At 31.1% G+C, this 26,879-nt stretch overlaps 1 protein-coding gene across 13 annotated transcripts in view; it reads right to left on the bottom strand.

Annotated features, from left to right (window-relative positions):
- Nbea (neurobeachin) overlaps window positions 1-26,879 on the bottom strand; it is a 646,499-nt gene that overhangs the window by 387,363 nt on the left and 232,257 nt on the right. For 12 of the 13 annotated variants that reach the window (XM_048800828.1, XM_048800832.1, XM_048800829.1 and 9 more), the window contains 3 exons: window positions 18,112-18,550; window positions 5,826-5,980; window positions 3,500-3,626 (listed from right to left, as the gene is read on the bottom strand). In XM_048800828.1, coding sequence (XP_048656785.1) covers window positions 3,500-3,626; window positions 5,826-5,980; window positions 18,112-18,550 — 721 coding nt within the window. The remainder of the gene's footprint in view (window positions 1-3,499; window positions 3,627-5,825; window positions 5,981-18,111; window positions 18,551-26,879) is intronic. The other variant, XM_048800827.1, reaches the window with a different exon arrangement.

Genomic DNA, 26,879 nt, shown 5'->3' with positions numbered 1-26,879 from the left:
AACAAAGGATGATGGAATGTAGGTACCTTTTGATGGGCATCTATGAAGAACATATTAATTCTTACATAAGAAAAACTATTTGTTTTTTAAAAAATAGCAGACCCATAAACACATGGAAAAAAATACACTAACTGATCATTAGGAAATTGAAAATAAAACCAAACAATAGATATATGATTCTGTAGCCATTATAAAATTAAAATAAAAAGGACCAACAACATCAAGTATTAAGTAGAATGTGGAAAACAGATCTTTTAACATATTGCTGATAGGAAACAATGATAAAACTAGTTTTGTAAGAAAGCTCATCAATTTCCCATAAATTTAAGCATGTAGTTACTATTCAAGCAGCAATTTTATTCTTGGTTGTTTACCCAGCAGAAGTAAAAATATTATGTCCATGACAAGATTTGTATACTAAAATGACCATAAAATTAATATTGTTTCAAACTAGTAAACACTTGGTGTCTATCACTAGGACAGACATATAATGAACTCAGCACTGAAAACAAAGAGAACCCTCACAAAGATATGGGTAACACAAAAAATACTGAACTAAGTAAAAGACAAAAACAAAATAATTTTAATATATGACTTCATTTACATGAACCTTGAAAATGAAATCTAAGTTGCAAAGCTTTTCTTTTCTTTTAAGAGTCTGCCTGGGCAAGGATTAGGCTGAATTGCAAATGGGTCACAAGGGAACTTTCTGGGGTATGATAGATATGTTCTACATCTTGTGACGGGTTTTATGGGTACATAAACTGATTATAACTAATTAAAATGTATAGTGTGCTTTTTATTGAGTTTAAGCAACATAAACAAATGATCTCAATAAAATTGATCTGAAAACTAACTTGAAGAAAAAACAAACTAATACAAAACATTAAATTCCTGAGAATATGTTAAGTGAGAAACACAAGATTTTCATACAGTAAACCAAAAATCATTATTGGGATAAGTTTAAAAAAACTATAAAGATATGAAACACCATTTGACCTAGCCATCCCTCCCCTTGGTCTATACCCAAAAGACTTAAAAACAGCCTACTACAGGACAGAGCAACACCAATGTTTATAGCAGCACAATTAACAATAACTAAACTGTGGACCCAACCTAGATGCCCTTCAGTAGATAAATGGATTAAAAAAATGTGGCATATATACACAATGGAATTTTACTCAGCAATAAAAGAGAACAAAATCATGGCACTTGCAGGTAAATGGGTGGGAATTGGAGAAGATAATGTTAAGTGAAGTTAGCCAATCCCCCCAAACAAATGCTTAGTGTTTTCTCTGATATAAAGAGGCTGATTCATAGTGGGGTAGGGTGGGGGAGCATGGGACGAATAGATGAATTCTAGATAGGGCAGAGAGATGGGAGGGAAAAGAGGGGGCAGGGGATTAGCAAAGATGGTGGAATGTGTGATGGACCTCATTATCCGAAATACATGTATGAAGACACAAATTGGTGTCAACGTACTTTATATACAATCAGAGAAATGAAAAATTGTGCTGTATACATGTAATAAAAACTGTAATGCATTCTGCTGTCATTTATTTTTTTAAAAAATCAATAAATAAAAGATATGAAGGAATATATGGTACTCATAATTTGGAAATCAAAATAGTGAAATGAATCTATAGATACAATATAATCCTAGTTACAAAAAAACCTAAAGATTCCTTTATTATAAAAATTGTGAAGCATCAAGAATAGCTTAGACTCTCTTGAGGATAAAGAACAAGGTAGAGGACAACTTTATCCATATTGTTCTAATTATGGCAGCATAGTAGAAGAATGAACAAATAAACAGATGGAACAGAATTGACTGTAAGACCATAATAAAGAATATATGGACAATGATTTGTGATGGAAGTGACAGAGTGTAGGGCAAAGAAGAGTCTTTCAAATAATACATCCCTATTACCCCTACCTTATTATAGTCATAAAGTCAATTCTAAATGGTTTATAATAAAGTAGCCAGAGATAAAGTAGGGAAAATATAGACAAAGATGCCTTATACAATATAATTAACAACTTCTATTGATCAAAGTGGAGTACAATAAGAAATGATAATAAAAACCACAGAATGACAGAAAATATATGCATGACAAATAATCATTAAAGGGCTCCTATCCAAATTGTATAAAGAATTTTTCACAATTAATAAGAAAAAGACAATCCAATTATTACAAAGTGATAGACACTTCAACACACAATTACGAAAAAAAAAAAGCCAAACCACCAATAAATTCATTTTAAAAATGCACCAATTGCATTACTAATGAGGAAAATGAAAATTAAAAATGTAAGAAAATGTCACTCACTATGTTTACACAAATGTCTAAAATGAAAAAGTGACAACTTGAAATCCTAATAAAGATACAAAGCAATTTAAATTCCCATATTCTGCTGCTGAGTTAGTAAATTTGTATAATCACTTTGGAAAATCATTTGGCATTATCCAGTAAAATAGAATATATACAAACATTATCAATCAGCAATTTCACTCTAAGTTTTTTACCCAACCCATATGCATATTAACATGGTGTATATCCACATAATAGTGCATCCATAATAATTACAAGCTGTACTGTTTATCTATAGAGAAGAATTGTTTGTAATAGCTAAAGATGGTGAAGCCCATAAATACATTATCAATAAAATGAATTAAGAAACTGCTGTACATATATATACACACAGGAACAGAAATGGAATAAGAATGAACCAACTATTGCTGTATGCAATATGGATGAACATCATGTACATAATACTGAAGAACAAAAAAACAGAGAGAAAAGAATAATTACAGTGTACTGATACCACAGGATTAAAATTATGAAAAGGACCCAGAACAGTGACTAGGAAAGGAACTAAAGGTGGAAGATACTGGAATTCTTGTTATATGTTATTTCTCAATTTGGATGATGGTGACATGAGTGTGCTCCTTCTCACTGAGTTATTATATTCTGTGTTATACTTCTAAAGAGAACTTGAATACATACATATGTGTACATGCATGTATGAATGTATGCACAATTTAACTCCATGAATGAGTGGCAATCCATTCTAAGAATGTTATTTAATGACAACAAATAAGATTTTTTTATTTGGATTACAATGATACATATTATGAACAAATTGACAGAATTATTTTTAAAATATTTATTTAAAAATCTTATCAACAAAGATACTCAGTTTTATCCTGTTACAATTTGCACATTTTTAATCTTTATTGTAAACAATAATGTGTTATCCATCAAATGATAAAATCAATAATGTTTTAAAAATCAGACAGTTATCTGTTTATACTCTGAAATAGAAGATTTTTTAAAACTAACCAAAAATATCAAAATGATATAATTATGAAATATAAAAATGCATAATTAACCTTAACTCCCAAGAAATCTTATACATATATGTATTTATTCCCAATCATTCACTTTTTTTTTTTTTTTAAGGGAGAGAGAAATAGGTGAAAACCAAATATACACACCTCATGTTTTCAGCTGAATCTTCTGGCATTGGAGCAACAGTTTGCACAGCTGGGAGGTTTTTGCTGGTAGCACCATTCACAAAACTAGAAGAGGAGGAAGAGGAGGAGGACCCTGAATCCACGGCACCTGTTCCCAAAATAATAATTTTTAGTCTTAAATAAAAATTTATTCAATAAAATAATTTGATAATATTATTACTATTGATTTTCAAATAATTATTCATGTAAATTCAAAACAGAATTTCACAAATAAAAACCATTTGACCATTAGTGTACTAATAAATTTATTATGGTTTTAAACAACAGCTATTGAATTAAATAAAATCCAGTAGATTCACTTATGGTAAGCTAAAAAAAACTACATATTACAAATGGGGTATAAATAAAAGACAACAACAAATGAAAAAGATTCTAGATAAATGAGGCTGATAAAACAATGCAAATTTAAATGTGAAATTCTATCTATTTTTATTGCTATGTTAAAATATTTTTAGTTTTTACCATCTAAGACATAAATTACAAATTTGTGGCTCTGCAGAATCAAATGCTCACTTTGATAAATGCTTGCAGAAGAAGGTCTATATTTTGTACCTGATTTTGGAACAATGAGTTCTTCTCAAATATGAAGATACCATTTTAGAAGAGATTTTTCCATAATACCACATATGAGTAATAGCAGTGGAGTTGAGGGACATCTAGTGTCCCTAAATATTATCATGTCTTATAATAATTCCCACAAAACTGAGTCATTTATTGGGATTTCTACTATAACATTTATAAAGCTCCTAAATGTGGATATGTAAATTGGTCCATATGCCTAGTTTAGATGTTAGCTCACAGTTCATATATAATAATAATTCTAAGGAAGAAGTTTATTGCTTAATTTCATTCTTCATTTTGACCTTATATACTTTATAATATCACTTCCTGCTATCATTATTTTCTAAATCTATTATTCTTGAAATATACACTAAAAGATTTCATGACTTTTGATTAAATAAAATAAGAAAGAGGTGATTTAATTTTCATTTACCAAAGTCTTAAGTAAGGACTTTATTCAATGAAAGTACTGCATGTAGATTATTTTTTCTACTACATTGGCATATTTTTAAAATAACACTTTCATAGCATATATTTTAGTAAAACCAAGTTTTATTCCTACTTGTAGAAAACCAAACAAGTATAAAGAATAAGACTGTAATACTGAAAAGACTTTAATGTCTTCAGACAAGCCAGGTATAATTATTTATAATATAGATAAGCCAAAGAGATTATATTCTTTAACACAATGCCATTTATGTTTAGTTGCTAATACATAAATGATATATGTCTAATATAGTACACGTTCTACTTACTACAACCCCATAAGTGTGTTGTTCATGATATGTCAGACTCAGGTGATATGATAAACAAGATAGATACAGAAAGCACAAAGAGCTATGAAATTAATAAAAATGGGAAGAATCTAAGTAATGATAATAAATGGAAAAGTTCAAGGCTATACAGTTTGGAGAAGAGAAGACTACTATAGTCAGGGAAGAAAAGTCAGGGATCATCTTGCGTTGTTTAAATACCTAAAATGGAATCACAAAGATTTGGGTAAGGATTTATTTAGCTAATAATAAACAGGAACATTTCTGGAAATTTACAAAAAAAAAAAAAAAAGAGATATTTTTAGGCAGGCTTTTAAAATCTATAAAGATTTGGAAGTTTTGGTACCTACAATCACTAGGAAATTATTGGACAATGGATACAATTGTAATCTAAGTATAAAAATTAGTTCAGAGTCAATCAAGGTTTCTTATTCACATGCACTTTTCACATGTTGAGGCTCTTGCATATCATCAAGGTTCTTAGGAGAGCTCTGTCTTTCCTTAGGGGATTTAGCAAAGTATGTATTAGGATTCAATAAGTAAATGTCACCAAATCCATGTTTTTATACTAATATTTTGATCGTATTTTGATATTCTTGATATAATTTATTAATTTTTACATATTAAACTTCAGTTTTTTAATGATCTTTTGCTTTTGCTCCCCAAATACCTTTTAGCAATCTGATTTCACTCTGAAAGTAAAGAGCATCATGTTTTGAGGAAACTCAAAACAAAACCCAATACTGTCTCCTAAAATGACCACTAAAAATTGCATCCTAGAATCACAGACAAGTTCTGAAAAGTTGCAACACAACATACAACCTTCTTAAGATTAAGGTAATCTTAAATGCTCAGGGTATCTTTTCATTTTAAGGTCCAATAAGAAAAAAAATGAAGATATAGAAAACAGAAAGAAAATGATGAGGTATCACAAAAATATATAAGGACAATACCTGTTGTATTAATCATACTTTTTGGTGTAGCTCCAGTAGCGGCAAATATGTTAGAGGTACTGCCTGTTGGCAGCCCACTTCCTGCAGTGGTGGCTCCCACAGTAGTTACAGCTAAACTACCTGGAGGTGGCTTCTTTACAGGTACCACAACACTCCTGCAAAGAAAGAAATGATAAGAAATAACAAATATGAGGCTTAAGATGAATTAAAATCCTGCTATGTATGGCAGATACATATGTTGAGTTTCACCTCTTTGACTCCTTCCCAAGTTTTCTCCCTTCCTTTCTCTGTATATCAACCACCACATACATTTTTGTCTCTTTCTCCTTTTTCTCATCTTCTTTTTTCTTTCTTTCTTTCTCTCTCTTTTTTTTTTTTTTTTTTTTTTGGTATGGGGGATTAAACTCAAGGGCACTCAACCACTGAGCCAACCATCCCCAGCCCTATTTTCTATTTTATTTAGAGACAGGGTCTCACTGAGTTGCTTAGTACCTTGCTTTCACTGAGCCTGGTTTTAAACTTGCGATACCCCTGCCTCAGCCTCCCAAGCTGCTGGGATTAACTGATGTGTGCCACTGTGTCTGGCTCTCCATCTTCTTCTAATTTACAATTTTTTAAACTCATGAACCCAACTTCATTATTGAAAAGTATTTGGGCATAAAGGAAATAATGTAAAATATATTGACTAGTAAAATTCATTTGACAAACATTAATGTAGAATCTGGACTTAATGAACCTTTCTTAAAATGATAAGTGTCTGTAATCATGAGTCAGAGAATACTGGGAAATATTTGTTCCAGTTGGCAAATTTTACATATGCATAGAGAATTTTTGACAAAATATACATAGAATATTAATTTTATCCACATCATATTCTAACTGTATAATATTCATGAATGAAAGAGCAAAGAAACATTTGACAGTCAACTTTTAAATTTTCCTCATAATAAAACTAAAAATTATTTGAAAATTAAGACATAACATCTAAGGCAATAATGAGGTTATATTTTATTTTTCTGAACACAATTGAGTTATTTTTCCTATTCAGAATATTATAATGAAAGAGAATTGAAATGATACAACAGATATTTGGGTAAAGATCTATTTAGTCTTTGAGCCTTGATTTTTTGAATATTGAAGTTTGATATTTTGCTTTTTTTAGCATTTTAAGTGAATTTCATTTAAAAATTTCTGAACTTTATGTTGATTAACTGATAAATGTGGATAAGTCAATTTAAAGCTATGAAAAACAAAATTTTTCAAATATAAATATCTGTATTTCCTTGCAGTAAAGTTTCACCATTCTGAAGTTCTACAGCACATAAACTTCATTTCACAAATATTGTCCAAGCATTATTAAATAATCATTGAATTTATTTACCTAGAAATTAGATACATGAGATATTTTAAGTTCAAATATAATACTTGAGAACACATGACTTACACAAAAATACCCAACCTGAAGTATGATTTTTTAAAAAAAAATATTTATTTTTTAGTTATAGGTGGATACAATATCTTTGTTTTATTTTATGAGGTGCTAAGTATCGAACTCAGTGCCTCACTCATGTTAGGCAAGCACTCAACCTCTGAGCCACAACCTCAGCCCTGAATTATGATTTTTAATTGCATCTATATTTTATTATTTTTTATGAAAAAGTTTCATTTAAAGGAAACTATATCATTGGCCCACTCTCAAATAATAATAGAATTATTTATTTGGTACCAGGGATTGAACCCAGGGGTGCTTAAATACTGAGCCAAATCCCTAGCAATTTTTTATTTTTTATTTTGAGACGGAGTCTTGCTAAGTTACTTAGGGCTCACTAAGCTGCTGCTGGTTTTGAACTTGTAATCCTCCTGCCTCAGCCTGCAAAGCTGCTGGGATTACAGGCATGTGCCACCAGGCCTGGCTAAATTTCTTGAACTTTCTTAATACAAAAGGAATTATTCAAAGAAACAATTTTGTTAAAATTTCTTCAATGACTATTTTCATACTAAAAATATAAATTTGTCATAATTATTATTCATAATTTTATGAGTATTTTAAATATTTTTGTAACCATGGTCTTATAATCTTAAATAATTTTACTCATGCCAAAATTTTTTCTCCATCAACTCCTTCAGAATACTTTCTTCTTTTCTCCTTATGGATGATGAGATCAAATTATTTAGACTCAGTCCTGAACTCTCACAAGCATATATTATGTTTTCAATCCCCACACTGGTCAGTTCTTACTTATGCCTTCATTTGTTTCACTGAGAGGCAGTGTGACATTGTGGAAGCCAATAGAAGATATGAAATTAGAAGGCCAAGGTTTGAAAAATGGATGACTCTCAAGCTGCGTACGTTGAATTTCAGTTTCTCACTGTAAAACTGGCAAAACCAAGGCATTTTACTTTATGCATAAATGGGAATATTAAATGAAATTGTATCCAAAGGTACTTTGTAAACTAAGTTCCTAATAAATGTTAATAATGTCTAAACCGAAATAATTATCTGTGTATAGGATCCAGGGTATCTAGTTACAATGATCTATATTAAGGATCAGTAGAAAAGGAAAAAGGTATGCTAGCAGTTTTGGTTTATCATCAAAATTCTCTCAAAGCTTCTAAGTAATGTGAGATGCACTATCTTACTGGCCATCTAGTAAAAAAACAAAATCATTGGTTCTTAATTTGAAAAGAATTAATTAGTAAAACAATAACCGTTTCTCTGCTCAAAATTTCTTATGAATAAAGAAATATACATTATTAATGGTGCTATAAATTTGTAGATAGTAGAAAAACTATTATCGAAGATTCCTAAATAACAGATCATTATTAATCAATAGTACCTTATCCAGTATACAAGCTATGAGAAAGAAGTAACATTAAGAAAAAATAAGTCACATAATGAGAGAAAAGTGTGACTATCCAAATTCTGTAATGGTAGCTTATCAATGAAATGAAAAAACACCAAATACCTGCCTCCAACAAAAAGTATCTGAATTTGGGGCTGGGGATGTGGCTCAAGCAGTAGCACGCTTGCCTGGCATGCGCGGGGCTCTGGGTTCAATCCTCAGCACCACATAAAAATAAAATAAAGATGTTGTGTCCACCAAAAACTAAAAAATAACTATTAAAAAAATTCTCTCTCTTTAAAAAAAAAAGTATCTGAATTATACAGCCAAAGCCTCCAGACATTTCTCTTAATAGCAAGCTTATTAGGGTTTGGCAGTACACACACACACACACACACACACACACATATAAATAGTAACTCAAAACCCAACCTTTAGTGACCTATAGACCCGAGTTAGAATTCTACCTCTAACAAGGCCTTACTGTGTTGTGTTAGGCACATAAATCTCTCTAAGGTCCATTTTCTTCCCTGTTCAAATGGTTTGTACTGTATAAATTCTACTTTTATAATGCTAAAAGGAGATATGCATATAAAGTACTTAGCCAACCACTCAGAATATTATACATGGTCATTATTCTTATTATTACTATGGCCCCCAAAGTATTGATATAGTCTGAGTCTACATAAGCACAGTACTCAAATGGAAAAAAAGCAATAATCATAGAATACATGGTTGTCATCACATATTACAAACAAAATCCTATGAGAAGTTTTAGGTGTCATGTTTTTTAGAATAATGAAAAACAGCCATGAGACCATAAGGGAACAGTTAGGATGACAGTATATAAGGAAAACACGTCATGTGAGGGAAGCTGAAAAGACTAGAAAATTACAATAAAAATGAGAAAAATTTTAGCAAATTTCAAAAATTTGAAGGTATGTGGATAAAAAACCAAGGTGAAACTTCCATATACCTCAAAATGCCAAATAAGGATGAACAGGAGGAAAAAGTCTCTCATAACATTTATGGACTCCAATTTCCAAAAAACTCATTGTTCAGATGGCTAGCATGACCACATGAGAAAAGTCTGGCTGAGAGAAATGAGAAAGTGGATCTGATTGGTTTTTCAGATTTTTTTCCTGAATTTACAATTTTATGAATTTGTCAGGATAAATTCCCCTTTGACTGATATGGCCAAATGTTTATCTATAATTAGAGGATTACACATTCTTGTCCTTGGTGTCATTTTTTTTACCAACATTACCCATTACCACTCCCTAACACCTCAAAATATCCTCTGTCCTTAGCAATCTATTTTATACTTTGAAAGTTAACAGTATTAATGTGTTGATAACAAATTATTCATCTTTCAGATTAGTATTCAGTATTTGCAATTACTTATATAAGAAAAATAAAGATTTTCAACTCTGAGAAAATCTCAGTTATTCAATATTTCCCCCTGATTAATTATTCCACCTACACAAAGATAGTATTATTGAAGAGTCTAAATACTCATTGCAGGTACTCATTTAGAACACATAAACGCACTAACACATATACAAATTTGGAAGGCACTTACTTTTTCTATGGTGAACATGTAACTTTTATATGAATTTCAAATAACGCGGCCACTGAAAAGGTAAGAACCACTGAACTAAACTATTTAAATATTCTGCTTTTCTTACAGATGTGCTCTTCATACTAATGGATACCTATAAATCCTCTACACTACAAACAACCACAACTGAATTTTTTTGATATCAAGAATATTTTTTCTATCCCTTCCCACATAATTTCAAACCTCTATTCTACACCTTTAAAACTGCAAACTACAAAACAGGAAGTAATTATTTGATTCTATAGATAATCTCTACATACCATAAGGTTGTAAAGGTTATCATCAAAATAGTGCAAGTCAGGAAATCTATCAATGTAATTCACTTCTATAAAATTTTTCCAGAATGATTATGTTTTTAATACATTGAGTAATACATCATGCATATCGTTCTTCCATCACTGAATTTATTCCATTTCCAACTAGGGATTTGAGGTATGATCTTCTTCTTTAATTCACTGACTCATTTTATAAATCTTTGTGTGAGTGTGATATGTAAGGGCCTGTTCTAAGTTCTGGAGGCACAGTCAAGTATAGAACAACATTCCTGCCCTCATGGAATTACATTCCAATAGGAAGAGCCATAAAACAGAAATATATAAAAGAGTAAACAAAATATATATGTTGGTAAATGCTCAAATAAAACAAAAGTATGGACAGGGATAAGGAATATTATTGAAAGGGTAGTTCAGAGAAGACTGAGGAAAAAAGTGGTATCTGAGAAGACTAAAGGGGTGAAGAAACAAGCCATGATGATATCTAGAGAAGGATGCTCCATACAGAGGAAACAGCAAAATGGCTTGTGTTACTAGAAGACTGAGCAACACAGAGAGTATAAACGATAAGTAAGAAGGGCTCAAATCACAGGACACTGAAGTACACTGTATTACTCAGCATGGAATCAGAAGCCATTAAGTACTTACAAATGAAGAGGGATCTCACCATGGCTTATAAAAGTCTCATTCTGGCTACTATGAGGATAGACTTTAAGCAGGAACGAGGGTGGAACTGAGGGGCCTGTTAGCAGAATACTATAATAATATAAGAAAGGTGAATACTATAATAATTTAAGGAAGAGAAGTCTGTGGGATCAGAATGACAAATGGAAACTGGTGAAAAGTGCATCAAATTTTGGCTATATTAAGCCAACACAACAGGATTTGCAGGACAGGATGTGCATATGAGATAAGTCCAAGACAATGCAAAAAAAAAAAAATCTTTTCATTAAGGACCTAGAAGGGTTAAAGTGTCAATTGCCATTAAGATAGAAAAAACTATGGTTGGAGCATAATACTATTAAGTTATTAATCTTCAAATAATGATTATGAATAAGAGACAGACAAGTCTCTAGTTTAGGAGAGAGGTTTAGAATGAGATATAATTATGGAAACAATCAGCATGTAGAATGCTATTTAATGCTGGTAAGCAGATAAGATTGCCTAAGAAATATACAGAAGTGGGCCAAAGACAGAGTCTTGGACGAGGAGGGGTCCATTAAAAACTTCTGTAAATTTTGTAAAAGCAAGAATACTACTTTATCTGTGTCTTCATAGTTTGTCCTAAGTATAAAATGAAATACAGAAGAAAGGGCTTCTAAACTAGGGACTCATTAAGGAAAATGAACTTTGTAATTATTTCTGGTTCCATATAATAATCCCTGTCTTATTTCTGTACTATTCCTCTTTTCTGTAACACTTATTCAGAACCAACAGATTAACTGATACAATTACACTAACAAGTTTAGGAAATTAAAAGAAAAATAAGATATGGCCACACCTGGGCGATACCAGAATGGAATATACGAAAACAAAGCAAATGTGTACTATATTTTAAAAATTTCCAGATTCAAGTTATGCCCATAACTTTCAGGAACAGATGATGTGTATTATCAAGGAACAATGACCTGAATCAAAAAAAGATTGCTAGGAATTGCCAAGTAAAGAAAAATGTGTAAAAAAGTCTCATGGTAAATCTTAGTTAGGCAAAGAGATTCAAAACAACATAACAGGTTGAAGGAGCTACACATAAATCCTTATGACTACACATAAATCCTTATGTTCCAAACTACTATGTTCTTCCTCTATTATGTAAATAATAAGACATTATTTCAGAATCTTTATAGGTATTATATCTAAGAAAATGTCAGCATAAACACAGAAGATCAATTTGGGATGAATGTAGGACACCTGGAGATAGACAAGAGTTTCAAGACAGAAGGAATCCACCTGAGAGGTGCTCATCACCTAAGGTGAAGTGAAAGCTTTTGGAATGGAGATATAATACCTTTTTCTGAGATTACAGTCTTTTAATCAAACTAAAAAATAATCGTTATTAAAAAAAACTATAAGGCTATTTCATTTATTGTAGGATTTTATAATGTAGGTAATTTGGGGGTCTGATGCTTTTATTGCTCTGATGTTTTCATCTAGTATGCTTATCTACTTTCCAAAATATTTTAGAATACCAACAGGAAAAGGATATTTAAGAAATAATTGAGTATTTTATTAAAGCACCTACTTAAAAAGAGATTTTTATACAGCTTATTGAACTGTTTATATTAATGCCAGGAAAGACAAAGACAACATTGGGGAAATCAGGATACAGCCATGCTCAGTCAAAATTGCATCTCCTGGCAACCAGCCTTCCAATACACACCCAGGACACTCAGTAAAATAAAAACAGAGATTAGTTACAATAACTAGAAATTGAAAATTTGAATTGTAAAAGTTGACAGATTTATAATCAATTTGACTTACATTAACTACTTCATCTTTTAAGTAATATAATCAAATACCTTTTTCAAATAATAGAAAACAATATGAACAGAAAGTAAAGTCCTCAGAATTGTACTTACAAAATTCGAAGGTTAAATAAATCAATGTAATAAGAGCTTTTCAACTCTACTACACATTTCTTTATTATTTTCCCTGAATTTTCATTCGTAGTCCTAAAACCAACGTTAAAAATCAATGAAACCATAAAGAAAATATTTACCCTACTCATATTTTTTAGGAGAACTCTGTAATTTGCTATGTAAATAATAAAATGAGATTATTAAGCTTTCCTAGTAGAAACAAAACTTTCGAATTTTTTCTTTGCCACACAGTAAAAGAAATTTGGAAATACTGTTCAAAAGTGCATTTCTCTATACATATTATTCTTCCTCACTACAGAAGAATACTAGAGGATCTCTAGCATTTTACATTTCATATATACTTGTTACACTTCATAAATATATACACTTACTATAATCAAAGGCACATAACACAAATGATTAGAGAAAATAAAAGGAATCATAACTTCCTACATATGTAAATGAGAACATTTACATAATCTTTCACATGTAATTGGATGAAATGTCTAATCCTAAAAGAAAAAAGTTTATTAAGTATAAATGTTTCAAAATTTGATGTTGCAATTTGCTTACTAAAAAAAAAAAATTCAAAACACTGAAATTCATTAATGTTTCATCCTGAATGGGGAGAAGCACCCATGTATAATGTAAGTTAACAGAATTCAAATTATATCAGTTGATTTAAGAACTTATTTCCAAACTTACAGTCCATCATAAGTACAATACATACATTTTTATCATGTCTGCTATAGAATTAATAAATAATTGGTCAACAAAAGTAAAACCACAGATGATTCCTACTGGGATAACATATTATTAGGAAACATGACTTAGTCACAAAAAAAAAAAATCAAGCAACTGAATGTATATCTATTTTTAAGCTAAGGATAAAAATGAAAAATGCTTCATGGGTAGGGTAAGACCCATGATAATTGTGTTTAAAACAGGTAGCAATCTGGACTTTCATTCTAAAACCTGTCATCTTGGTTCCTATTTTCCAAGGAATTCAATCTGATGTTAAAAGACATGTCATAACTTGGATTTCAGACTTTAGTGTTTCAGAAATATGTTTATATTCTTCATAAAGTAATTATGGCTATCTTAAGACAGAAAAGGCAAATGGCAGAAATACACGGGAAATATAATTGAAAAATGCAGTGGTCCAGAAGCACTTGTGGGATGATGTCTCTGAGAAGCTGCTCAAAGCTTCAGAGTTTGAAGTTAAATTTTTGATGTTGTCACTCTCAATCTATTGAATGGCTGACAGACAATCAAACCCGTCTGGCTGGCTGGCAGCTCATTTTGCTGGCAGGTGGCAAACAATTAGACACACCAATTTGTGCCTCCTGATGACATTAAAGCATGAAACTAAGTTGTATGCAGGGCCTAGTGATTTGTGTGAAAGCATTTCAAAAATAATACTCTTTGCCGTGGCAACTCATTTCAGACTGCCACCTCCCATTATGGCTTTGAGTAGTGAAGACGACAGACTTGAGTTACGTGCAGTGCAAGGCCGCTTCTGTTCAATCCGTCATCAGTGCCCCCTGAGACCTCAATCCCCTCCTTTCATCAATATCACCTCATCATTTACATTTGATAGTACTTGAGCTACTGCATATATTAACTACACTGGAGACTCTTTTCCTAAAAAGAATTGAAATATGCTTTGTGCTCTTCAATTTCATTTCTACTTATGCAATTTAGAATAATGATTCCATTCCCATTGCACTTTGCACAAATGCTACCATGAACAAATGGAGAGGTTTATTTTTTTAAAGCAATATTCTCAAAAGTATAATAAATTTTGAGTAGCTAAGAACATTGGCACTCAGGTGATTAAGTTTTACAGAAAAAAAATTCTTAATAATAATCCAAAGTAAAACAAAAATATTTTACTTAGCCTTTATTCCACTGAATTCTCTTATATAAATCACAATAATTCTTTGTATTTATCAGTTTGCATTTTAACAAAACTTTAAGTATATGATTTAAGACGGGACACAAAAATTAATAACCCTATATTAAATTATTGAAACTTTGATTTCTAGATAGAGACTTATAGGTATTTACAAGCACATACACTTAAAGACATATACTTAAACAAACTCAGAAACAAGACACACAAATAGATCCTAGAAACATAAACCACATATGTGAAATAGGGGACATCAATGTGAAATGGACTAAGGAACATTCACTGTATGAATGAACATATGAATATAATATTAACACAAAAAACTAAAAATAAGAGGAACTATTTGCTGATATTTTATAGTCTCACCATTTTTTACATTTTAAAAACTTTGACAGAACATATTTTGTCTTGTCAATGACAATTATTTGCAAACATTCTATTTCCTATAAGTTCATTGAAAATAAAATTATTTTATTCATATTTATAACCAAGATGGAAATTAATGTCATATAGAGTTACAAAAAAGTTTTTCAAGAGATAGATGTTAAAGAGTTCACAGGCAGAGTTTAAATCACATTTGTATATGAAAAGGATAACTCAACCTATCTTAATGGTTTTACTGCTATACCTATACCCCCATAATATAAAAACTTACCATCTCTCATTAGAAAAAAGAATTTTGGCTACTGAAGAGAAAAAATATTGAATACATGTTTTATTTGTTTGTTTGTTTGTTAGTTTTTAGTTGTTGATGGACCTGTATTTTATTTTTTTTATGTGGTGCTGAGGATCGAACCCAGTGCCTCACACATGCTAGGCAAGCGCTCTAGCACAGCCCTACATGTTTTATTTGACTATATATTTGACATTCTAGTTTGATATCCTAAGAAACATTTGATTTCTTCACTCAATCTTGTCTCTCTAAAAATAAAAACACCTGCATGACAATCACCACAAAAACACATGAATTTTGGTATAAATTTTGGTATAAAAAGCATTTCAAACATCAATAATGATATAATTCAGATAGTAAACCAACATATTCTTAAGTTTATACATTGATATATAAACATAATTTGCAACATGTATGAATCCCAGTGGTCAAATTTAAATACTACTGGTAGTAATAATTGACTACCTAAAATATTTTCTTTTTTTTCAGTTGTATGCAATTCAGGGGCCTTTATTTAAACAGCACAGGCAAGAAATGAGAATTGTATGATGTTTTGATGCCTCTTTCAGTGCTGGAATTTAAATTGTGTACTGATCAACCTTTTGTTTATCAATAATAACCACACTGCCACTTTATAAAATATATTATTACGTTGACTCATTTGATCAGCTCTCAATTATTTCAAACTAGGTTGCACTCCTGAAGATAGGGGGGCTTTCTTGAATTTCCTGCATGCTACAAAAACTATAAAACAAAATTTGGGCTCAAGTTACAGTTTATCCACTTAGTAGCTATATACCTTTTGTCAAGCTATTCAATCTTGGTTTTCTCTTTTAAGATGGGAATATCAGCAATACTTTGTATGGTTGTAAGGTAAGCTAAGGATTAAGTTTGATATCCTTAATATGACATCAAGGCTTTCTCTGATCTATTGAGCACCTCTACCCTTATTTCCCAGAACTGGGAATATCGTCACAGTCACTGCACAGGAGACTGTGAAGAAGATGTCAGGACATGTTCAGACCAGGCATGGTGCATTCATTGCCTTGAAAAGTTGTCACAGGACAAAATCAAGGTTTTTTTAGTGAGAAAAGAGGAAATAGGAAAGCTACCAAAAGTGTATACTACAACTTTTTGTGCATAAATTTATCAAACTTGAGTTATTGTGATTTCTATTATTAATATAATAGTTTTTGTTGTTGTTTTTAGGATAAAAGCGTATATATGATTATTCCAACTTCATTTCTAAGAATTTCTGAAATGACTTCTCTCCCTGTACCCTACAGAGACATGGCCCTGCTGATGGAGAATCATTACATTTGACTTTTCTCCCTGTTTGAACTTGTGCTTAAATATTTTCTTGATGGTACGCATTTTTAAATAGTTAGATATAGTATATGTGCAGATTCTTTAGTTCCAAAATATTTATTCCACTGCTTTAAACTCACTTTTGTTTCTGGAATGGGGGATTGAACACTGGCATTTTACCACTGAGCTATAGCCCAGCACCCCTACCCCTTGTTTTTAAATTTTAAGATAATGTCTCACTAAGTTGCTTAGGACCTTGCTAAATTGCTGAGGCTGGCCTGGAACTTGTGATTCTCTTGCCTCAGCCTCCCAAGCCACTGGGATAACAGACATGCACCACAGAACCAGACTTGAACTATCTTTTTATTACATAAATAGTGCAACAGAAAAAAGAACTCATTATTTCTAACAAATTCTTTTAGTGATTAAATATTTAAACACAGATATATGGGTCACATTATAAATGGTTTAGATATTTAAATGCCAAAATGCCTTTCAAGAATATTTATTTGTCAAATATATGCCACAAGATATGCCTTTTTTGCTGATACTAAAAATCTTACACGGAAGATTATTTCAAATGATTTTTACTTTTTTAACATAATTCCAATTAAAATTTGAATTTGAATTTTATACTTAGAGCAAGCTATTAATATCCAAGAATTATTACAGAATGTTATAATACTATAATGGAAATTAATGTCATTTAGATTTACATACTAGGTCTTAGAGATATTTTGCCTATTCTCTGTCCCACTTTATACATAAAACAAGTCCAAAGAGAAAAATGACTTCTCCATTGTGCCAGGGTCCCTTGATGATGGATTGTAACCAAAATCTGGAGTTTTCTATTTCAGATTCAATGTAATATTTACCACATCATTTTGAAAATCTTTTTCTGAATCCATTAAAATGTCCTATGAGATGCATCAGCTTGGTCTATCTCTTTGATATTCTTTGTAATGGGAATCTACATTAATACAGTTTTTGAGGCCCTTCTACATAAAATTCAATTAATAGAGTCTAATTTTCCTTCTACAAATAGAGCACTGTGAAAAAGAAATTCAATACCTACCTGTCAAAGGAATGAAACTGCATAGGAAGAATTGTTTGCGCTTCTCTCTTTAATGCTGGGTCTGGGTATGGGATAGGTTCAGGGCCACATTCTGCAATTTCAACAGGGGCAGCCACAAGACTTTTCAAAATTTCCTTGACATTGATCCCTTTGGTCTGACTAATGCTAGATATGGATGGTGCAGGCTTCAACATTTCATTGGGATTTTCAGTTAAGCTCTCTTGTGATTTCTTCACCTCTGATGACAAAGTGGATAAGAGTTCACTCATGGCATCTGGGCCTGTAGTAGTCTCTAATTCTGCCCCATTCAGGATGCTAGTCACTTGCTCCTCTCCAATTCCTGAATCTGTATGAGGAATTGAACTCTCTAGTTGAATATCTTCACCAGGCGTTGGTGTTTCTTTTTCCTTTATAGTGTCTGGAAATGCAGCAGGTGTTTCTGTAATGAAAGAATTTAATTTTAAAAGTTTCATTAATAAAAACTTTGTGTTATTAATAAAATGTTCTTGCAGTGGAATAAAAAAATAAAATGTGAGAAACAAAAAATTTGCACAATCATGATTGTGCATAATAACACAACTCTGTTACAAGACATCATCCATATACACTTTTTTTTTTGCTCAGCAAACATCAAAACGATCCTGTTTCTTTCAAAAATCATCTGCAATTTCAAAACTAATGCCTTTAACAGCATCAGGAAACTGTTCTTATAATTTGCAGAAGCATCTCATTAATAATTATTATATGAATTTCCCCTTTAATTTTTCATTGTCAGGTATCAATTATATATAATTTTTAAAAATATGAAGTAATTTTATACCTGCTTTGGTATTTCAATAACCAATAACAAAATGTCTAAAATACTTAAACTAGTTAAACATATTATTTTAAAATTACATATAATACATAAAATTCTTAAAAATGTGTAAAATGTGAACTAGTTCAAAACTAAATTAATTACAGAATAAATGCTCAAGAATGTAGTCTGTATGTGCCTTTATGATCATCTTCTTTGTGAATAAATATAAACTTCAATTTGCAAAAAATAAATAGGAAACATATGTATATGTCTATATAGATATGAAATGCACATGTTCCTAATTAAAATCGATGAAAAATATATCAAAAATGTCAAATTCTAGGGCTGGGACTGGGGCTATAGCTCAGTGGTAGAGAGCTTGCCTACCACAGTGGAGGCACTGGGCTCAATCCTCAGCACCTCACACACAAGAACAAACAAACAAATAAAGTTAAAAAAGGGTCAAATTCCTATCAAATCTAATTATATAAAAGTTAATATGATGAAGTTCTTCACATAACAAAATGTTAGCAAAATCTACCTTAAAAATTATATAATCTGGGGCTGGGGATGTGGCTCAAGCGGTAGCGCGCTCGCCTGGCATGCGCGCGGTGCTGGGTTCGATCTTTAGCACCACATACAAACAAAGATATGGTGTCTGCCAAAAACTAAAAAAAATAAATAAATATTAAAAAATTCTCTCTCTCTCACACTCTCTCTCTCTTTCTTTAAAGAAAAAATCATATAATCTGGGCTCTCGTGGTAGAGCACTTGCCTAGCATATGTGAGGGTTTGGGTTGGATTCTCAACACCACATACAAATAAATTAATTAATACATCAACAATATAAAAAATATGAATATATGTAAATTTAACAGTCTTTAACGCAGTCATTTTGAAAAACAAAATAAGGATATTGTTAAGAGAAAATATATAAATTATTTGCATTTCCTATATAATGTAGATAATCATTATATGTTAACTATTTGTATTTCCTTGTATTTAAGTATATCCTTTGATAAATAAGAAAGGCAGACTAATTTATAAGATCTCTTCATTGTTGGGATGCATAAAAACATGTTGAAGGTTTTGTACCCACATATTAAGGGACTGAAAATAATGTGCTGGGATTTCCTAGTAACACTCACAAATCTTTGGCCCTGTCACTTAGACAATTTTGTTAATCTCTTGAATGTATATTAATAGCATAACATTCAAATTTACTGAATATGTAAATTTATTACTTTTTCCAGATGAATTTCAGAATAAATTTACCAAGTTTCAAAAGCCAGAAGAATTTTATTCTCCTGTTCTATTATCCTGTTCTATTGATCTGAGTGACATAGATAGTTTGATAAGATAAAACAAACTCTTCATTTTATTTAATCTACCAAATGCCCAATACTCATTTCAATTGATTAAAAAAATACATCTCTCATAATAAAATGCTATGTTGCAGCTTTTCTTATATTTATTAAATAGGTTTTAGTTTGGTCTGCTTGTTAATTTGGTCATTGGAATGAAAAAAAGATTAATCTGGGAAATACAGTAATAATATTCAGATACTGAATGATCAATGTGAAGAACAGAGTAGATGTACTCTTTATTGTTTCCAAGATTAAAAATTAAAATCACTGCAATAAAGTGTTAAAGGCAATTTAAACAACACTTGGAAAAGTACTAGAGAAGAAAACAGGTAAGAGATAAAAATAATAAATATAACTCAAGAGAATACGGTAATATGCCACTGAGAAAAGAGGATAAATAGGAGGAATGTTCAAGAGAAAAAATTAATTATATTTGTATCAGTGAAGTCTGTAGAAACTGATATATATATACATATCAGTAAGCCAACAGAAAAATAATCATACATTTTAGAATCAAACTAAGGTAAAAATAGAAACTTTGGAAGTTGATGAAATAACCTGAGAATATAGATGTCTGAGGTGTTCTGTTCCACTACTAGAATTACCTGAATTAATTTTGACACACCTTTACACACATATAATGCACTTGTTTTGAAAAAAAATTGTGGAAAAACGTCAAGAAAGAGCTGCACATCAATGGTGACCTTGTCAATGACACAAGGACACAGAATGGAAGTGAGAGATATAACAACTCTAAAAGAAAAAATAACAAAAAATACAGTATCATGGTTCTAGCATAGGCTAACCTTTCTTATAGTGTTTAATTATTAAAAGGTACAGCATATATAGTCTTGTCTAGCTCTTAGTCTGAATTTAGCTGATTTGTGGATTTGGTTTATAGAGTTTTGGCTTTACATTGATGTCTAAATATTTTTATTTGTTGTGTTTTATGTTAAGAATTACACAAAAACTTTTCAAGTTGCATTAGAATGAAATATGAGTATTTCACTAGTAAAATCTTTTAGTAAATAGAATCTTTGAGTTGGTGTCCACAAGCTATCATATCCAAAGTTTTGGCCACACACTACACAAATTTTTGCTTATCTCTAAATTAACTGACTGACAAAAAGCATTAACATCTATAATGTACTAATGAGATATTTGAAACTGCAATATAAACATTGATATCTCAATTATAAACACAATTGAAAGTTTATTAAATTTACCATCATCCTACATAGAGAACACCGATAAAAACTTTAACCTTGAACAACAAATATACCATCTATGGTAACTTTACACCCACATTAATTTTGCTGAAATAGTCACAAAATTAAAAACTTGGAACTTAATGGGTTAATATTTAATATTAGAATATTTTCAAATACTTCATCTGAATATTTATACAGTACCAAGAAAATCTTAATTTTATTTTTACTAAAACTGAATAATTTTAAAAAGTAAGAAGTAATTTTATATTTCAATGATTGTATCAAATAAATGTTTTATAAAGCACATCTTGTGATTGTGTTCCATAGAAATAAAAATAAAAGTTTTGTTATAATAGCAACTACAAACAAAAAGATAAACAGTCAAGAAACCTACCTTAATTTCTCATCATGCATTAACAGCATTTACAGTGCATGCTCTCACCTGATACCCATAAATTTCAGCACAGCTTAGATAACTTACTTTTCCAGAATGAATCCCTGTGACACTAAAGTACACTAAACAAGTGACTTTCATAGAAAATTTGGCATGTGCAACAGAGAAAGAATAAATAAACCTGTGCAGGTCATATTAATGACAGTGGGCTTGTAAGTTTTCAATAATTCTCATTGATTTTTATAGCAATAGGCCATATCGGTACACAAATAGAAACATTACCAGCCTTAGTGATCTTAACCTTGTCAGAAACAAGCAGTTGGATGTCAGATGCCTCTTTTTCTTATTGTATTTCTTTGATTCTAATGAATTCATCTAATATATTTTGTAAAAAAATATGGGGTTAAGTTCAACAACTGCTATGATGTTTACATGCTGACCTCATCACATTCTTTCATCCAAACTTTCTGTTCTACAGTGATTTATAAAGTGTTTTAATATGTTTTACATATTAAAGTACAAAATTTGCTATTTTCTAAACTCTCTAAATGAGGAATAACATGAAAAGAAACATATAGCTGCTTGTTAGCACAACATTAAAAATTATATTAAGTATTTGCTCAAGTGGTAATATTAAAATTAAATCACATGAATTTAAAATAAAATAAAAAGTGCATGTATATAATTACATTTACATTTTATTTACATTAAATCCTTAAATGCTAAATTAATTTATATAAAATCTAACTTTGATTCCAAAGAAAAAAATAAGAAATAAGTACATTGAAAGATTTTAAATTATTATTAAAGTTCATTTTCCATATAGACAAAAAGACTGCAGTGCATTGAGAAATTAGTTGTGATATTTATATAAAGGTTTGCTTGCTTCCTTTATTAAAAGTATGAAAAAATACAACTTTAGGAATTCAATGTTATTACTGAAATATAAACTTAAAATAGATAATTATATCTTCTCAATTACTGTTTTAAGAAACAACAAAAATGTCTTCTGATTCATGTTTTGACTATACTGTATGCAGGTGTGAGTTTATTTTGAGTTTACTACTTTTAAAGTACTCTAAATTCTCTGGATATACAAATAAATAATTTTCTGTCAAATTGGGAGATTTTTGAGGTCAAATCTTTGAAATAGTCTTTCTGTCCTTATCCTTCTGTTTCCTTTCCTCAAGTACTTCCAGTATGTGTTTGTTTGTTCACTTAATGGTATCTCACAAGTTTGTTACACTCTTTTTTTTTATTTGTTTCTTTCCTCAGGCAAGGATAATTATAAGTAACCTATCTTCAATTATGCTGATGCTTTATTCTGCTGAATTCCTCCAGCAAATTTTTCATTTCATTCACTTTAACTTTTGACTACAGAATTCTTATTTGGTTCTTAATTTTCTTAACTTCTATCTCATTTTTTATATTTTCTATTTGGTGAGACACCATCCTCATACTTTCAATTTTTCAGAAAAGGTTCCCTTTAATTATTTGGGCATATCTGTAACAATTGGTTTAAAGTGTCTGTCCAATACCTGGGCCACCTCAGAAGTATTTTCCATCAACTACACCTTCATTCCCCAGTCACCCAAGTATTGACTATACTTTCCTATTTCTATGCTTGGTTCACAATTTTTTTTGTTGTTATGGACATTTTAGATAATATAATGTGGCAATCCCGGAAATCAGACCCTTCCCTGTTATTATTATTGGCTTTCTTGAACTAATTATGTAATATACTTTTCTATCACCTGTGGCCATAGATCTCTACTCAGTTGCCTTGGTAATCAGCTAATGATTTGACAGACATTGCCTTAAATGTACTAGACCAATCTCTCCCACTCCATGCTAGAAGTTCCCAGGTAGGAGGGAGCATGCTTACAACTGCTCCTACAGTTTAAAACTCAGCCTTAGATTGTAGTCTTGTTTGCTCAGGGCCTCAAGGTCAGCAAAGGTGAGGGAATGAGGCCTTAGGTCTTTCTTAGGCTGTGTACAGTACTAGGAATATGAATATTTCATTCTCAAAGTTATTTAAGCTGAGAGGCAAGATTCTTCTTTACCTCAAATGGCACTATCACTTGAGGTAGTTATAATGTTAAGAAAATGACTAATAATTTTTCAGCAAATGTCTGGGAGCTAGGGTTTTCACCACCAAGAAAACTCTGGATCAGGATAAATAATAACAAACCCAGTAAATGAAGTTTTTCTCAGGGAGTTTCTCTCAGCTCAAAAAGTTCAATGCTGTAGGAACAGGACTTTCCAAAGAACTCCAAACAGGTCTGTTCCTTTATGGTGTCTGCTAGCTGCTAGTTTTCACAGGTACTATGGTTGTCTGCCTTTGGTTTTCAAACTACCACATAGCTGAGTAGAGGGAACAGCAATAGGGTGAGTTAAATCACTATGAAGATTGCTGATCTTGGGAAGGTTGTCCAGATTTTCTAAAATCAATACTGTTTGGATTGTTGTAAGAATTTGATTACTTTCTAGAGAACGAAAAAAGCTCATTTTGACAGTTTCTTCCAGTGTTTTTACAGCTTTTTTGGAGAAGCAGTACTTTGGTGATTCCTATTTCATTCATTCCTGTAAATCTTACCTCCAGATTATATAAATTTTAATGTACTTTCAATTTTCACATTTTGAATAAATCATCAATAAGAACTTACAAAATATTCATACATAAATATTTTATTTTTCTCTTGCCCTACCTTGTGCTTTTGCTCTCGTTCTTTCAAAGAATAAAACCCACAATTCCTTTAGAAATATATATGCGTTTCGGTAATATAATGGAGGCAACCATTAACACCAAAAATAAAATGCCAACATATGGGTCTCAGACTTTTCTTGAATTGCAGACAAAGAAATAAAACCAAATACAATATAACTCTAATGGTATCAGTTAGATAAGCCACAATTTGGCATATAATGGTCAAGAATTATGTTTTGAAATTCAGACTATCTGAGTTTCACTCAAGACTTATTTATCATTGATTAGCTTTTTGAAATAAAATGAGTCATTTAACTTTCCTCATCCTTATTCCTTTATCTATAAAATGGGCATATAATCATAGAGGCAATTATAGTGATAATTCAAGAACAAGAAGTATGAATAGTGTATAGCATAAAGTAAATCTCACTATGAATTTTAAAGATCATGGGAATGTAATCAAGTTGATCAATGTTCCAATTCTGACTCGAAAACTTAAAAAAAGTTTTTTTTTTCACATTACAAAATGTCCAAGTCCGATTTTCCATAACCTGAAAATATTTTGCCTCATATGGCAAGAAGGACATGTAAGGACCTTGAAAAGAGGATATTATCTTGAGTTATCCAGGTCCTTAAAAGCAGAAAACCTGGGTTAGGGTTGTAGCTCAGTGGTAGAGTGCTTGCCTCCCACATGTGAGGCACTGGATTCAATCCTCAGCACAACATTTAAAGAAAAATTAATAAAGTAAATTCATTGTGTCCATCTACAATTAAAAACAATATTTTTTTTTTAAAAAAGCCGAAAACCTTTTCTACCTGATCAGAGGAAGGTGTGACAACAGAAAAATGTGCATGGAAGAAGGAAGGAATGAATCAAGGAATCTGGGTGGCTTCTAAAAAATGGACATGGAAAGGAAAATGGATACTCCCTGAGTCTACAAAAAGAAATACATCATTACCATTACTAATGCCTGGATGTTAACCCACTGAAACCCATGTTGTACTGACCTACAGGACTGAAAGATAATAATTTTTGTCATTAAATCTGTGATAACTTTTTTTTTAGAATTTTTTTTAGTATTTATTTTTTAGTTTTCAGCGGACACAACATCTTTGTTTGTATGTGGTGCTGAGAACGGAACCCGGGCCGCATGCATGCCAGGCGAGCGCGCTACCGCTTGAGCCACATCCCCAGCCCCTAGTCTGTGATAATTTTGATAAAGCAAAAGAAAACTAATACAACACTCTGCATGTTTTAAAACTAGATCCTTCATGATTTAGCTACATGATTTGATTCTTGCCTACCTATATCTAACTCATGGAATGCATCTCTTTCCCTTATTATATTCTACCAACATATGTTCCCGAAATGCACCAAGTGATGTTTCTGAACTTGTGGCTGTTTTCAGGAATTTGTTTCCACTCACTGTCCCGATTCTTTTCACCAAACTGAATTCATCCTTTGGTTCTCAGCATAAATGTCAACTCTATGAGAGGCATTCCCAACTACCAAACTAAATTATATTTCTTATTTTATACTGACTTAAAAATGTATTACTTAGGATACACATACTTTTCAAATACATACTTAAGTGTGTTACTTATAAAAGTGTATCTCCCTTGCTACACTGTTAGCTTTGTGGAAATAAAAACATTTTGGTTACTATTATATATCCTTAGTACCTAGCATGTAGCAGGAAATCATTAATTTATTGAGAAGATATATACTGAAGGAATTATTAACTGAATTAAAAGTCAACAGATTCTTTTAAATTTAATAATACTGAAAACGCATTTATAATGTTTTTAAAAATTTTTTGTAGTTGTAGATTAACAGCATACCTTTACTTTATTTATTTATTTTTATGTGGTACTGAGGATTGAGCACCACATGTGCCTTACACATGCTAGGCAAGTGCTCTGCCACTGAGCTCCAGTGCAGCCCCACATTTATAATATTTTAAGTATTTAAAATTAAAACAAAATAATTGTTAGGAAAAAGTAATATGATTTTTACCTTTAAATAATGAAAATATATAATATATTCAACATCAGTACTCAATAAGAGTTCTTCAAAATTTTACTGATAAAAATGTACTAAAGTTCTTAAAAATGTTATGTATCCACAGAATGATTATTTACAACTTAAAAATTAATCTAAAAGCAGGAGATTAAAAATTTGCAATACTGGAGCGCCCGCCAGGTAGGCGGAACGGTGACCACCGGCAGAAAAGGCCCAGTGGCCCACAGCTGAACAGAGCTTCCAATCACTCCTGCAAGGTAGGCGGGC

This window comes from Marmota marmota, unplaced genomic scaffold (assembly GCF_001458135.2).
Source record: "Marmota marmota marmota unplaced genomic scaffold, marMar, whole genome shotgun sequence".
NCBI classification, from domain to species: Eukaryota; Metazoa; Chordata; class Mammalia; order Rodentia; family Sciuridae; genus Marmota; species Marmota marmota.
Note: the sequence above shows the minus strand (reverse complement) of the source record. Positions and strands in the feature narration are given on the sequence as shown.